The sequence below is a fragment of the Mirounga angustirostris genome, unplaced genomic scaffold (genome assembly GCF_029215605.1).
Source record: "Mirounga angustirostris isolate CCGP_5_RB_7025 unplaced genomic scaffold, mMirAng1.0.hap1 SCAF_6, whole genome shotgun sequence".
NCBI lineage: Eukaryota > Metazoa > Chordata > Mammalia > Carnivora > Phocidae > Mirounga > Mirounga angustirostris.
The window spans coordinates 102,628,823-102,643,257 of NW_026991714.1; the positions used below are offsets into that span (position 1 = coordinate 102,628,823).

General features: G+C 42.0%; 2 protein-coding genes and 1 long non-coding RNA gene across 4 annotated transcripts in view; 1 reads left to right on the forward strand and 2 right to left on the reverse strand.

Annotated features, from left to right (window-relative positions):
- The window catches only part of ANXA7 (annexin A7), a 29,766-nt gene extending 28,654 nt beyond the window's left edge, over nt 1-1,112 (reverse strand). For both annotated transcript variants that reach the window (XM_045878066.3, XM_045878065.3), the window contains exon 1: nt 992-1,112. The gene's annotated coding sequence lies outside the window, so the exon portion shown is untranslated. The remainder of the gene's footprint in view (nt 1-991) is intronic.
- LOC135364776 (uncharacterized) lies at nt 813-8,164 on the forward strand. The gene is made up of 4 exons (XR_010412479.1): nt 813-948; nt 4,385-4,495; nt 7,394-7,616; nt 7,839-8,164. It is a non-coding gene; the product is annotated as an uncharacterized LOC135364776 (long non-coding RNA).
- Nucleotides 4,489-13,372, reverse strand: MSS51 (MSS51 mitochondrial translational activator). The gene is given in 7 exon segments (XM_045878067.3): nt 4,489-5,914; nt 6,267-6,360; nt 6,679-7,245; nt 7,445-7,523; nt 7,525-7,573; nt 8,597-8,752; nt 9,022-13,372. Coding segments are annotated over 7 exon segments (1,386 nt in total). The 5' UTR covers nt 9,243-13,372; the 3' UTR covers nt 4,489-5,694.
- Nucleotides 13,373-14,435: the final 1,063 nt, after the last annotated feature.

The following is a 14,435-nucleotide window of genomic DNA, read 5'->3' on the forward strand; positions in this document are numbered from 1 at the left end:
CGACTACAATTTTCCAAAACCTGCCTCTTGGTGGGGAAGGACAATTTAAATCAGTTGGCAAGGGCCCTTGGATAAAGAACTAGAGTAAGGGCCAGACATGACTTCTGGGACAGGGAAGGCAGCCATCACCAGTGAGGACTGAAAAGCAGCTTAAATTTGGAGTAGCCAACATTCTCTCTTCTACCTGCCATCTAGTGCTTGAAACTCCTTCCCTGCCTGAGAAGTAATTCATTACGCTCTAAATAGGACAGATTATCAGATCAGCTCCCTATCAGAAGATACTAGCGAGTTTAAAGGCAGTTTCTGTCACTTTTATGGTAGACATCAGCCACCTTTCGCTGTATAGGAAGTGTTTGCTCAGGACGGAGGGCCTGATATCAGCACACATCTGTTGAAGGAATAGTAATCAAATCTGGAATGTTATTTCCCAGAATAGTTTCCAAGAACTATAAACTTGAGGCAATGTACAATTTTAGGCTTAGGCATTCTGTCCCAGGCTTAGTGAAGCACAGGACAAATTCCCCAAAATTTGCTGTGTCACCGGAAAATCTAATCACCAGCCAGCCAGCTTTCGTTGCTCCTTGTTGGTTTCCCTACTCAGCTTTCCTTGAGGTCACTTCGGCAGGGCCCTCCTCTGGCCTCAGTCCCTCCACCTGTGGTCCACCTGCGGTCCACCTGCGGTCCACCTGCGGGCGCGCGGGCTATCACCGTCCCTCTGATCTCCAGACAGCGGAGTGGCACAGAGGCCGGCCGCCTCGCCTATCCTACCCCAATGCAATGCGCCTCCGCCCGAAAGCCCCTGGCGGGGAGCCAGGGTCCTGAGACACACACGCAGAGACGCCCGCCGCCCCGAGGCCCACAGGCACCTCCACCGAACCCCTACCGCGGGGACACACACGGCGCCCCGCCATCTCCCGGACGGCGCACCTCAGAGCGGGCATGTGCGAGGTGACACAGGGAAGGGGGGCAGAAAGGGTAGGGGGCGCCTCACCTGACCCCGGCGAGCAGCGTCACAGCCCAAGCCTGGTCGCCAGCAAGATGGAGCCGGGGGAGGGCCCGGGGAGGCGGAGCGCCGGGGGCACCGCCCGAGCCCGTTAGGACCGCTGCGGCAGCTGGGAACGCCCCTGCAGCTGGAGGGGGCGGGGCCGCGCTCGGCCCCGCTGGTGCTTTCGCTTAGTCCGCACCGCGCTGCTCCACCTGCGGGAAGAGACGCTCCCTTCGGGTGGACCAGCCGGTTTTATCACATTTCTCGGTCCCAAGGACCATCTCCAGTCACGTTGGGGCTCTCTCAAGTCACAGCGCTTTTAAGAAATCCCGGAGCCCTTTCCGTGAAGGGCAAATGAGAAGGGCCGCGCACCTGGAAGGCCAGGTACAGCCTCTCCGCCTCTGATATACCGTCCTCCCTGAGATAAAGACCGTGTCTTTTGTTAGATCCCTATGAAAAGAATTAATACTTATCGGGATCCTAGATAGCCAGAACTCGAGATACATTATAATCAAAACCACTCCAGACGGGCTGTTGGGTGATTCTAGGTCCCCCTCACACTAGAGCCTTAAACACAAACACTATTAAACATCTGAGGTAATTTGAGGGTCTCAGACCAGTATCTTAAACTCATTAAGAAAGTTTATTTCAGAGCAAAACCAGTCAGTTAACCTTTTACAGTGGTCTCAAAGTGTGGTCCCCACACAAGTAGCAGCAATATCACCTGGAAACTTGTTAGAAATGCAAATTTGGGGCTCCACCTTAAATCTACTGACTCAAACTCTGGGGTGGAGCGCAGCAATTTGTTTAACAAGCCCTCCAGGTGGTTCTAACTTAACACTTAAGTTTGAGAACTATCTATTTATTACTCTACATGCTTTCTACTCAAAAGCTTCCTCATGAGGGTGGGCCAGGAATTCGGATTTTATTCTGGTTCCAGTGGGAAGCTATTGGAGAAGTTGAATCAAGGGAATGACATAGCCCAATTTATTCTCTAGAAAAATTATTCCCCCAGATGAATGGCCTGCAAAACCCAAGCCAACAGTTGATCTGGTGACCAAATAAGCAGAGATTTATATCCAATACTGGAGGAAAAAATGGCTCTGATAGACCTGCTGAGATGAGCATATCAGCATCCAATTTAGTATCATCCTAAAGGATTTTCAATACGGTTTTTAAAATGCATTTTTTTTTCATTTACTACGTTAAGAAATATATTAACCTTGCTTATGTCAGTCTTCTATTAAATTCTAAACACTTTAAGGGCAGAAGCCATCTTAGATTTCTCAGCAGTTAGCATAAAGATAGGCATTTAGACTTTTATGTACCCACCACCAGTCTACTAAGTTGAAAACTTGTGTCACTTGTTACCGTGTGGCTTCTGTCGTCTCCTGATTTGATTCTGATAGATCTATCACCCTTCACCCATCACAATCAGTAACCAACCCCTATAGATTTTACTTTCATGATTTATCTATAAAATGTCACTATTTACTTGTTAGAAATTACCCCTTCCTTTCCATGCCTCCTATCATCTTAGCTGGCACCTACATTATCTTGTCTGAACCATGACATATCCAACTGGTTTTTCCATCATCAAATCAATACTTACGCAGTATTGCTAGCTCAATGTTTATGTTGCTGTATAAAATTAAAATGGTATGGATTTAACAAGGGTACCATTTATTAAGTACGAACTATGTGCTAGGCATTGCATTAAGCACTTGGCAAATATTCTGTTTTTACATTCTCTAAGATTCCCCTCCCCGAGGCTGGGGGGGGGGGGGCGGGGGCAGGAGAAGGGAGAGAGAATCTCAAGCAGACTCTGCCCAGTACGGAGCCGGATGTGGGGCTCAATCCCACAACCCTGAGATCACAACCTGAGCCAAAGTCAAGACTTGGACACTTAACCAACTGAGCCACCCAGGCACCCCTACATTCTCTAGATTAAAAAAAAAATTATGCTTTATGAAGATATAATCCACTCATGTAAAGTGTACAATTCAATGGTTTTTAATATATTCACAGAACTATACCACCACCCAAATTTAGAACATTTACATCACCTCCAAAATAAAACCCATGCCCTTAAGCCATTACCTCAATACCCTCATCCCCCTCATCCATATGCTGCCACTAATCTGTCTTCATAGAGTTGCCTATTCTAGACATTTCATATAAAAGTATTCACACACTATGTGTTTGTGACTTCTTAACATGATCATCAATGAACATGTTTTCAAGGTTCATCCATGTTGTAGCATGAATCAGTACTTCATTCCTTTCTAAGGCCAAATATTTCATGACATGGATATACTATATTTTATTTATCCACTCATAAGCTGATGAACATTTGGGTTTTTATCTTTTGGCTATTGTGAATAATGCTGCTATGAACATTTGTGTACATGGCTTCATTCCTTATGGGACATACCAAGGAGCAGAACTGCTGGATCAAATGGTAACTCAATGTTTAACTTCTTGAGGAACGGCCAGACTGTATTCCAAAATGGCTGCACCATTTTATATCCCCACCAAGAGCGTATGAGGGTTACAATTGCTGTATATCACCAACACTTGTTATTTTCTGTCTTTTTAGTTATCATCATTTTAGTGGATCAAGTGCTATTTCATTATGGTTTTGACTTTTATTTCCTGATGACTAAAGATGTTAAGCATCTTTTCATGTGCTTATTGATCGTTTGTATATCTTCTTTGGGGAAATATCTATTCGGATCATTTGCCCATTTTGTAATTGGGTTTTTAGTTCTTTTATTGTTGAGTTGTAACAGTTCTTTATATATATTCTGGATATAAGTCCATTATCAGATATGTAATTTATGAATATTTTCTTATATTCTTTTAACTTTCTTGATGGTGTCCTTTTCAGTGGTTTTTAATTTTGATAAAGTCTAATTTATCTATTTTTATTTTGGCTGCTTATAGATTTGGTGTCATATTTAAGAAACCACTGCCCAATCCAACTTCATGAAGATTTACCCCTATGTTTTCTTCTAAGAGTTGGATAGTTTTAGTGACTTAGGTCTTTGATCCATTTTGAGTTAATTTTTGTATGTTGTGTGTAATGTTGTGTGTATGTGGGGGGGTCCAACTTCATTCTTTTGCATGTGGAGTCCTGTTGTTCCAGTACCATCTGTTATAGAGTCTGTTCTTTTCCCATTGAATTGTTTTATCACTCTTGTCAAAAATCAATTGAGCATAAATGTTAAGAACTTATTTCTTGCTTCTCAATTTGATGTCATCTATCTATAGGTCTATCCTAGGCCAGTACCACAGTCTTGATTACTATTACTTTGTAGTAAACTTTGCAATTGGAATGTGTGAGTCCTCCAATTCTGCGAACATTTTCACTTAACTCTCTCTCTTTTTTTTTTTTAGGTAGGCTCCATGCCCAGTGTAGAACCCAACGCGGGGCTCAATCCCACGACCCCGCGAACATGACCTGAGCCAAAATCAAGAGTCAGACGCTTAACCAACTGAGCCACACAGGTATCCCAGAACACATGAATTCTAACATTACCCCTATCAGAGTGGGCAATAAGAATGTATATGTGTGTGTTAGGGTTACGGGTGGGAGGTTGAGGTTATGGCAAGGTTGTAGGACTATCCTAATCTTGAGAATGTGATAAGAGAAGGATGGCATAAGACAGGATGTGGCAGAGTGCGAGGTCCAAACAGAGAGCTGGTGTTAATCACTCCTTTGGCAAGAGAGAAACCTCTAATCTTGAGGTGTTGTGACTAGACAAGTAATACTTGCCAGTGAATAGGAAATAGGATAAAACAAGTGACTTAAGAAGCCCCAAACTGAGTTTATTATGGTATAAACTAGGTAATAACAAATAACTCCAGTATATTCAACTAAAGTCCAATATACCCTAGGATATTTATTTATTTTTAATTTTTAAAAAATATTTATTTATTTATTTATTTTAGAGAGAGAGCACAAGCAGCAGGGGCAGAGGGGAGAGAGAATATCAAGCAGATTCGCCCTGAGTGCGGAGCCCAATGCAGGGATCAATCCCACAACCCTGAGATCATGACCAGAGCAGAAACCGAGTCAGAAGCTCAACAACAACTGCACACCCAGGTGCCTCTACCCTGGAATATTTAAATACAACACAAGGCAAAAAGCTGCTCTAGGGTTAGAAGTCCCCAAGAGAAAAGAAGAAAGTAAGATATTTATCTAGAAAAAGCCAGGAAATAGAAAAATATGCCAATCCTCACAACCTCTCCCATGTTCCCAACCACTTCTCTGATTTGCCCATTCTTGTACCACTTCAAGTCATTAACACCTTTCAATTTTTCAGTCCGAATTGCTGGATAAGAAAGTCTTTTCCAGAAAAATAAGGTGCCATTCTTTTCCTTGGCAGCATCTTATTCAAGTCAAAGGTACAACTTGCTCACAAAGGAAAATGTTAGTAATTCTAGGCTCTGGAAAGACTGATACCAGGGCCTCTTGCCACACATTAAATCTAGAATCCTGTCTCTGGAAGCTACTTGTAGCTAATCTCTTAGAAAAGAGTCACATCATATAGGAACTCCCATTCAGCTTAGAATCTTTACCTGACAAGTGGCTGAGGTTTAGGATATAGCGGATTTCAAAGTTGGCAACAACCTGACATCAGCAGAGCAATTTCATTACAACCTCCCAATTTTCTAGAAGTCCAGTCAGGATCTGGCTCAGTTATTTAAACCTCACCATCTACTTTCTCTTCCAGTTGCTTCTTATCCAGCTGGCAGGAACTTCCAAGAAACATAATATAGTAGGCACTGCAATATACTGGTTGTTTGTTGGGGTTGGAATAGACCTGTTCAGGTTTGAGGGACGCGAAAGGGTTAGCTCCATAGGCAGTGATGTGTGTATCCAGGTCCACCAGAATCTGCAAAGAAGCTGCCAATTCCTGATGGCTATAGGAGACAGATGAAAAAAAAAAAAAAGAAAGAAAAAGAAATTGCTCTGCTAATTATGAGAGATATAGGAGAGAAATTCCTCAAAACTTGATACTTCTGGACTCATTAATCCCCAAAATTACCAAAGGCTAGACGGGCAAGGGTATCCTTCCCTCCCAAATGTCTCACTAAGTACCTGATTAACTAGCATAGGACTTGGATCCAAGGGGATTAGAAAGCCAAGTGTGGAAAGGAAGAAAATCCTCACCAGAAGACAGAAGATGAGCAAGGGGGAGAGAAATGAGCTCATCTATACAGAGAGAGGTTTGAGTGAGTCAGGGAGGTATCACAAATAGGAAGAGGTTGAAACCTGTAAACAGTGATCAATGTAGGGATCTCATAATCACAAAGTAGCAGGAGGGTGGGCAGCCAAGCCTCCATCAAGTCTGGGGAAGCATGGAAACCTATATGGGGAAAAAAACAACAGAAATGGATATAGAGAGGGGAAAGGCTGAGGTAGACCCTAAGCAAGATACTTTTTTGATTGTGTCCACCCCTCCCCTCACCTTGCTCACCTCCAATGCTCATTTACCACCATCATCCACCCCACGTTCTGCAATGGAAAATTCTAAACCCAGGTATAGCACATATGGCTAATGATGGTTGTCATCATATTGTGTTTAACCTGACCAAATGAATGGGGTTCCAAATAGAGGAGATATAAGAGTCAGGATGGAAAATTCCCAGAAAAGCCACTCGGTATTCCCCTGAATGACTCTTACCTGGATGGAATGCCACCACCAAATCTGGATGGGTTGTCTGTCCAGTCTCTACCTGCTCCTCCCAGAAGTCATGATAGAGGCCCCTATGGCCACTAAGCTGAACTGTGCCAGGTTCCAGGGGGGAAGTTGAGGTGCTCTTTGTAAAGCCAGCAGATACGTCTATACCCACCATGATCACACGGAGGCCTAGGTGTCCAGGAAACATGTAGCCAAGCTCATCATAGTCCCCAGGGCAAGTGAGGAATGTCTCCACATGGGAAACACCAACCACATGCACTGTGCTTCCCCCAATCTTCTGAACATCTGTCCCCAAGGCCCGAAGCCCAAGGCCCAGTGTCAAGGGCCGTGATAGGGCATCTGTCAGCAGCCGTTTCAAAGAGCCCTGCAGGACATCTGGATCTGGCTTTGGCCGTCCCACGTTGGCCCACAGGGTGGTCATGGCATGACTACCTAGGACAGCATCCAGTGTAGCATCTAGCTGTAAACACCGCAAAGAAAACCAGGTATCCCAGCCCTGTACAACTTCAGCCAGGCATGGCCAAGGTCCTGAAGGTAGGACAAAAGCACCTGCAGGGAAGAAGGGATAAGAGTGACCTAATCCTTTCCTGGCTTCAATATTCCTTCCAAATTTACTCTTCCAACTTGTGACCAGGAGTGCTCCACCCAGTTTCTCGTGCTTTCCTCGTAACAACATGTTTTCATATCTTTCTCCAAGTACAACCAACTATGACCACTGTGGCAGAGTTCTCCAACACCACCACTTCACCCGTGACTAGAAGCCATTCCATGAGACGGTCCACAGCTACCAGACGCAGCTCTTGACAAACCTTCCTGTGCTCTGGCCAGAGTCCTATTACTCTGGCACTCCGGACCACAGTAATAGACATTTCTGCACCTGAAAGATGAGCCCCAGAAACAGATGTTCCTATACCTCAAAGGTGACTGGGAGATGACTAGGGAAGGGAATTGATACTTCCTGTATATAGGAAGAAAGATCACTGGATAGGGAAGGTAGGGAGAGGAGTGAGAGCTGATGCACCAAATTTGGAGATTACATTTGGCAGGGGAGGCATGAGAGACTAGGAATTTAATTATTCTCTTGGGTCAGGGTAACACCTCAGTCTGTATCTGGAATAACTCACTTTTTACATCCCTTACAGAAAAAAAAATACCAGGAGCTTGCAGCTGCCCTCTTATCACAGGTATGGCTCAACCCCAATCTCCCCAGAACAGACATGATCTTAACCCTTGAATATTCAAGAGGAAGGAGGTAGAGAAGATTATACAGTAGTACCCCCCTTCTCCACAGGGAATATGTTCCAAGACTCCCAGTGGATGCCTGAACTCATGGATAGTACCAAACCCTATATATACTATGTTTTTTCCTACACATACATACCTATGATAAAGTTTATAAATTAAAGACAGTTAAAGATTAATGACAATAACGTAAGACAATTATACTGTAATAAATGTTATATGAATGTGGTCTTTCTCTCAAAGTGTCTTATTATACTGTACTGACCCTTCTTCTTGTGATGTGAGATGATAAAATGCCTACATAAGATGAAGTGAGGTGAATGACATAGGTGCTGTGACAAAGTATTATGCTACTATTAACTTTTTGACAAGAGTCAGAGGAGGATCATCTGCTTCCAGACTGTGGCTGACCACACATAACTGAAAGCATAGAACGTGAAACTGCCCATAAGGGGGACTGCCGTACCATGGTCTGACTTCCCCATAATACCCAAAATAAGTAGGAGCCCAATCCTTTTCTAATCTTTCTGTGGCCTGGGTCACACAAAATGAGGAGTGGCCCTGAAGATATTCTGAAAACTCTTAGACCTTTCCTCCTGCCATGAAGTCTTAGAATAGGATCATTTCTGGATGACTCTAGTCATCCAGAACTAGTCACCTCTTGCACTGACGTAGGACCTTGGAGTCTGAAAGGCCACTAGGAAGAGCTCTACAGTGAGCACAGAATCGGAATGTGTCCTCCATCTTCTGGAACATTTCTTGAAGGCATCCAAATCCAAAGCCTGATACAGAAGCACCCCCATCTAGCACCAACCTGCAGAAATGGCATGGAGAAGAAGTGGCAATAGGAAAAAGAGTATCTCCAGAATCATTCATGACCTATACCTTGCCTCCTATATATTTCTATCTACTCCCACTATTTCTCACATGAGAAAATATTTCTTCTATAGTAATAAAACTTGCAAAAGTCAGGATGACTCACTGTAAATGCCCCATATTCCCCAAGTTATACTCCCTTCTTGCTTTCTGAAAGCACTTCTACCAGAGATAATATATTACTCTTCCACAGAGCTAGTCACTCACTTGTATTCTTCATAGCTCTTCATGTTTAGCTTTTGAAGGATTAGCTGGGATAGGCCAGGAACATTATTGTCCAAGGAGAAGAAGCCAAGTGCATCAATGCTAGGGTCAGGTTTTGAGAGGGTCAGAGGCACAGAGGTCACAACTGTGGGTGGGGTCACAACCATGGGAGTCACCGATGAGGGGGGTTTCTTGTGCCTTTGTTGCCGGGATCTTGGAGCCATGGCTGTCCACTGATACCTGGAGACTATATGGAGAACAGATAGGGAATGAAATTTTGCAAGCTAGACAAGTATGATGTGTTTTCATATGTTTGACCTTTCAATTCTCATTCCAGTCTCAGACCTAGGTATCAGTAAGATTTATTTAGGCTCTACTGATTATTGATCACCACAGGCAGTGATAAAAAAACAGGAGGAAAATAATTGTATATCAACATAATTATATATGTATTACATATGAAGTTCTATCTGAAATATAAATATATATGTAAGTAAATACATAGAAAAAGGTCTGGCAGGGCTCATATAAAACCAATAACAATGATTAACTCTAAGGAGGGAAAGAAGTAATGGGATAGGAACTGGGTTAATCAAAAGGAACTTTAGACTTATCTGTAACGTTTGACTCTTGAATACTAAGAATATATTCATATGTTATTAATGCATTTAAAAAATCAACTTAAAATGAGGGAGGAAAAAGCAACAGAAATCTTGGTTGTCTAAAACTACCAACTAATTGGAGAATCAGTCAATCTCACCTAGTTAAGGAAATAAAACATTCATTTTAGGAGACCTATCATCACACTTTTAAGCAATCAACCCAGAAATAGAAATTAAATGCAATATAAAAACAGCACCGCAATATTAAGATTTATGTAGTCAAAGCAAGTTATGCAAATTATGAGGAAAATTTCCTAAAGAGGTGAGCTTTGAAGTAGAACTAATCCCATACCCACCACTACCTAGGAGGAACTCTGATATTCTCCTTCCCTGCCTTGTCTTCTCCCATTCCTTCCACAAGGAATGAGTAAACAAAAGGAACTGTATTGGGAAAAATAACATCCATTCATTCAATAAACATTTACTGCTAAACATATATAATCACTCATATTATAATGGAACAAATATGAAAAGTATACTTAATATCTAAATGTTTTACAGAGGGATCAAATGTAAATTATAAGGCAGTATATAAATCCTATAAGAAAAGTGAAACTAAAGCACTAATGGGAGATCAGAAGGAAAGAATCTCCTCAGTTGGTTAGCTGTAGGAAGACTTTATAAAGCATGTAGCAGTCAGAATAGACCCATTAATGATGGTAATATTTGGAATACATGGAGACAGAAAAGAAGAATTCTAACCACAGAGAAGAGCATGAGCACAGAAATGTAGAAGGGAACACTCTAGGAATTAATGAAGTAGAATGGTTTCAGTTTGATTATTAAGTATAACCTAAATGTAAGAACTAAACCTATAAAGTCTTAGAAGAACACATAGGGAAAAGTATCATCATATGGATTTGGCAATTTCTCAGATATTACACCATAAAAAGAAGTGAAGTACTGATAATACGCTACAATGTGGGTGAACCTCAAAAACATTACACTAACTGAAAGAAGCCAGACACAAAAGATCATAAATTATATGATTCCACTTATATGAAATATTGAGAAACGGTAAATCCAGAGACAGAAAGCAGATTCACGGTTGCCAGGGCCTGGGAAGAAGAGATATGGGGAATAACTGTTAAACGGTTATGGGTTTTTCTTTGGAATGGTGAAAATGTTTTGGAACTAGATAGAGGTGGTGGTTGCATAACAATGTGAAGGTATGACATACCATGCTCACTTTAAAAGGATTAATTTTATGTTATGTGAATTTCATTCATCTCAATTAAAAAATAAACTGTATCCGTAGAGATTGAGAAGCTAAAAAATTATTTTTTTAAAAGATTTTATTTATTTGTGAGAAAGAAAGAGACAGAGAGAGTATGCACAAGCAGGGGGAGTGGCAGGCAGAGGGAGAAGCAGGCTCCTGGCTGAGCAAGGAGCCCAATGCGGGACTCAGTCCCAGGACCCTAAGATCATGCAAGCCAAAGGCAGATGCTTAACCAACTGAGCCACCCAGGTGTCCCAGAGAAGCTAAAAAATTATTAACCCTCAGATTAACTGCCTCTAGGGACAAGTAAATGGCAGAGGATATAACAGTGGTTGGTTTTACTGTGAATAAGGTAACTATTAAAGTACAAATCAGGGATCATGTTTTGTTACAAAAATAGTCTGACATTTAATCCTTCTGGACCAGATTTGTTAGGGAAAAAACTCCAAGAATCATCATTCAGCTGAGGTGTAGGTGGCAGAACAAAGACCTCCCAGAATCATCCAGCTACAATCTATTATCTGTACACCTGAAACTAATGTAACACTGTATGTTAACTGGAATTAAAATAAAAACTTAAAAAAATCTATTATCTTACAACATGGCTCTTGCAAACTGCTGTCCTTAGTTAACGAGGGAACTAATTTGTATTTTCCTTTGTACTTTCTCATCCTTTCATCACACCCCTGTAATCTCTCCCCTCATCCCACAGATAAATGGATGTTTTCAGAGTCCACAGAAAGAGCTAAGCTCATCTGCATATAATATCTTCTACATTCCCACCAGTACAGGAGAAATTAGACCTGAAGGTGACAGATTATTAAAGGGTCATGTCCCTTTACTAAAGGATGCCTTCACACTTGAGTACCCCATTTCCAACAACTGACCTGACACTTCCCTCCACTTTTTAAAAAAATGTACTTTACTTCATTTATTTATCTATCCTATCTATTTTTAAGAGAATGCCCCTGTGCGAGCAGCAGGGGAGGGGCAAAGGGAGAGGAAGAGAATCTTAAGCAGACCCCATGTTCAGTGCGGAGCCCGACTTGAGGCTTGATCTCGTAACGCCAAGATCATGACCTGAGCTGAAATCAGCTCAACTGACTAAGCCACCCAGGCACCCCTTCCATTTTTAATCTCTACACATTCTCATCCAATTTCTAGAATCACTGCAACTCGAGAAGCATTCCTCTGCTCTCTCTACCCACCCTCTTCGGGCAAGATAACATCTTCTTGAACCTTGAAAGAATGGATTCATCTTTCTTTAAAGGTATAGAGAAAAATCATCTTTGATTTGAGGCAAGTCAAGAGTCTTAAATCCCAGGAGTAATAATAAATATATATTCCTGATGTTCAACTAAAAGCCTCGTGCTGCAATGGAAACCAATTAAGACTATAAATGTACTGCCTAACTTATCTGCCTTTCCGAAGAGGTCTTTCTCCCAAGGAAGATTAACTCTTGGCTCTCTGGGGGTTGGTTGCACTGGCTGGGAAGTGAAGGGATCAGTTTGGGAGAGGAGTGGTGGTGATGAAATCTCTGATAGTTTCCTCTGTGTCTAGAGCAGGTTCATGATACAAATGAGCTAAATTTCTGGGAAGAAGGTAAGAAGGTGCATTTGTATCTGCATGAGGCTCATATCTGAGTTTGTGTACCTCAGGCCCAGACCCAGGTTCCCTGGTTCTAACTTTCCTGCAATGAGCCTCAGGATCCTCCAAGTTTGAGAGGAGGGACAGGACTGAGAAAACTAAGGCAAAAAACAGAGGGGACAGGGAGAAGTTGGAAAGAATTATATATAAAAAGCTTTAAGAATTTTCCAGAGATCAGAGTCTACCTCACCTAGCAGGGAATCACTTTAACTTTTTTCTAGCCATCCGCAATGACTTAGGCTCTAATTTATTCATAATGTAAGAGAGAAAACACCAAGGACAGAAGGAGACATGGACTGCGCGGTCTAGAAAAACTCTGATTTTCATTTCCAAATTCCCTCCAATATTAGCCTATTCCCAGACCAGGTCTCCCATCTTTCTCCTTCATCACCAAAAGCCTCAAGTTTCACCCAAACCAGTTACCTTCTCACTATCTCCAGACCAGGAAAGCCCATCTAATTTTCTCTAACTCACCAGCAAACACAAAACAGCTTTGGGGAGGTAGGGAAAGGGGGAAATGATGTTAGCCATTGGGGATCCTAAAAGGAGTTGGGAAAGAGAAAGAGAAAAGGAGGAATACATTAAGAATATTGCTATTATTAAGCACATTCAGCTTCTTAATCAGTGATTAACACTCCCTGGGGTGATAAATGTTTTACTCAACTATAAACTAAGCAAGCAGATGGTCTGATGGAAAAGTAACTTACCCTGCTAAGCCCTCGGCTTCCTTCCTTCTCTCTTTCTTCCAAGTGAAGTGAATGCTTGATCTCCCCATATCTAGGTTGTGGCTGACTTGCAGCTGTCCCTTCATATCACTTTCCTTTGCAAACTGCTGAAATGCTGAGTCTCTGTAATTAGGTGTGCCCTGCCAACCAGACAGACAACGCTGATTTCTCCCTAACGAGGTAAGGAGGGACCTGGCCCATGCCCATGGACTTCTCTCTTTCTGACCTTCCTTCTCTGCCAAGAAGGCTCAGAACTCTTGTCAACACTCCCAAACTCACCAAAGGCCAGGCAGGCTAAGGAAAGATGAAACCTATTGCTTCCTGAACCTCTCTCACTAAGGCAGTATTTCTGCTCTCAGTCCAAGAGTCAGAGAAGAAAAAATTAAAAACAAAAACCCTGGGATTAGGTCAGAAGTCATTATTTGTTTGGAAAGGTAGGCACTAGCTCAGATCAACAGAACTCCTGGAGTTCTGGATGTCAATCTAGACCCAGGATGAGTTAACCCAAGCCCAAAGTCCCTTTGAGCATAACAAACACTGCTCAAACACAATTCAACAATGATCAATCTAGGCTTAAACACAAACATAATACCCAAGAAAGAAGAATACAAATGGTCATTTAATGGTACAGAAGGAAATCAATTGTAGGGGAAACAAAATTAATTTGTAAAATTCACTTTCTCTGAAAGGAGAGCAAGGTACTTTGTCATCAGGCACACTCCATTTATTTATTTCAAAAGAGGAATAAATAGAGGAATAAAGTAAGCAAAACCAAAATATTATTGGCTAAAAATGCTGTTTCTAGGAACAGAAAATATAAAAGAATCAATTCAAACATCTTATTCCTTCCTATAATGAATGCTGATCCAGGGAATCTGATTACACATTCCTAGTTCCTTTTCATTTATCAAGCTCCAGGGTCTACCAGAAATTATCAGGGCAGTGGTCCTATATGACTGCAAGACCTGACTTTCTGTTTACATCTGGCCCTAGCTATGTCACTTACCTGCTTCTGTGAACATCATCAAACTGGGGAACAGAACAACTTGCAGTCAGTTTGAGGTCCTGGAATGTGGCAAATCAAAAATCTACATATGAACAGGTGCAGAGGATGGATTCTAAAGGAACCCCAAACTGTAGAAAGCAACTACACGCAGGGAAGGT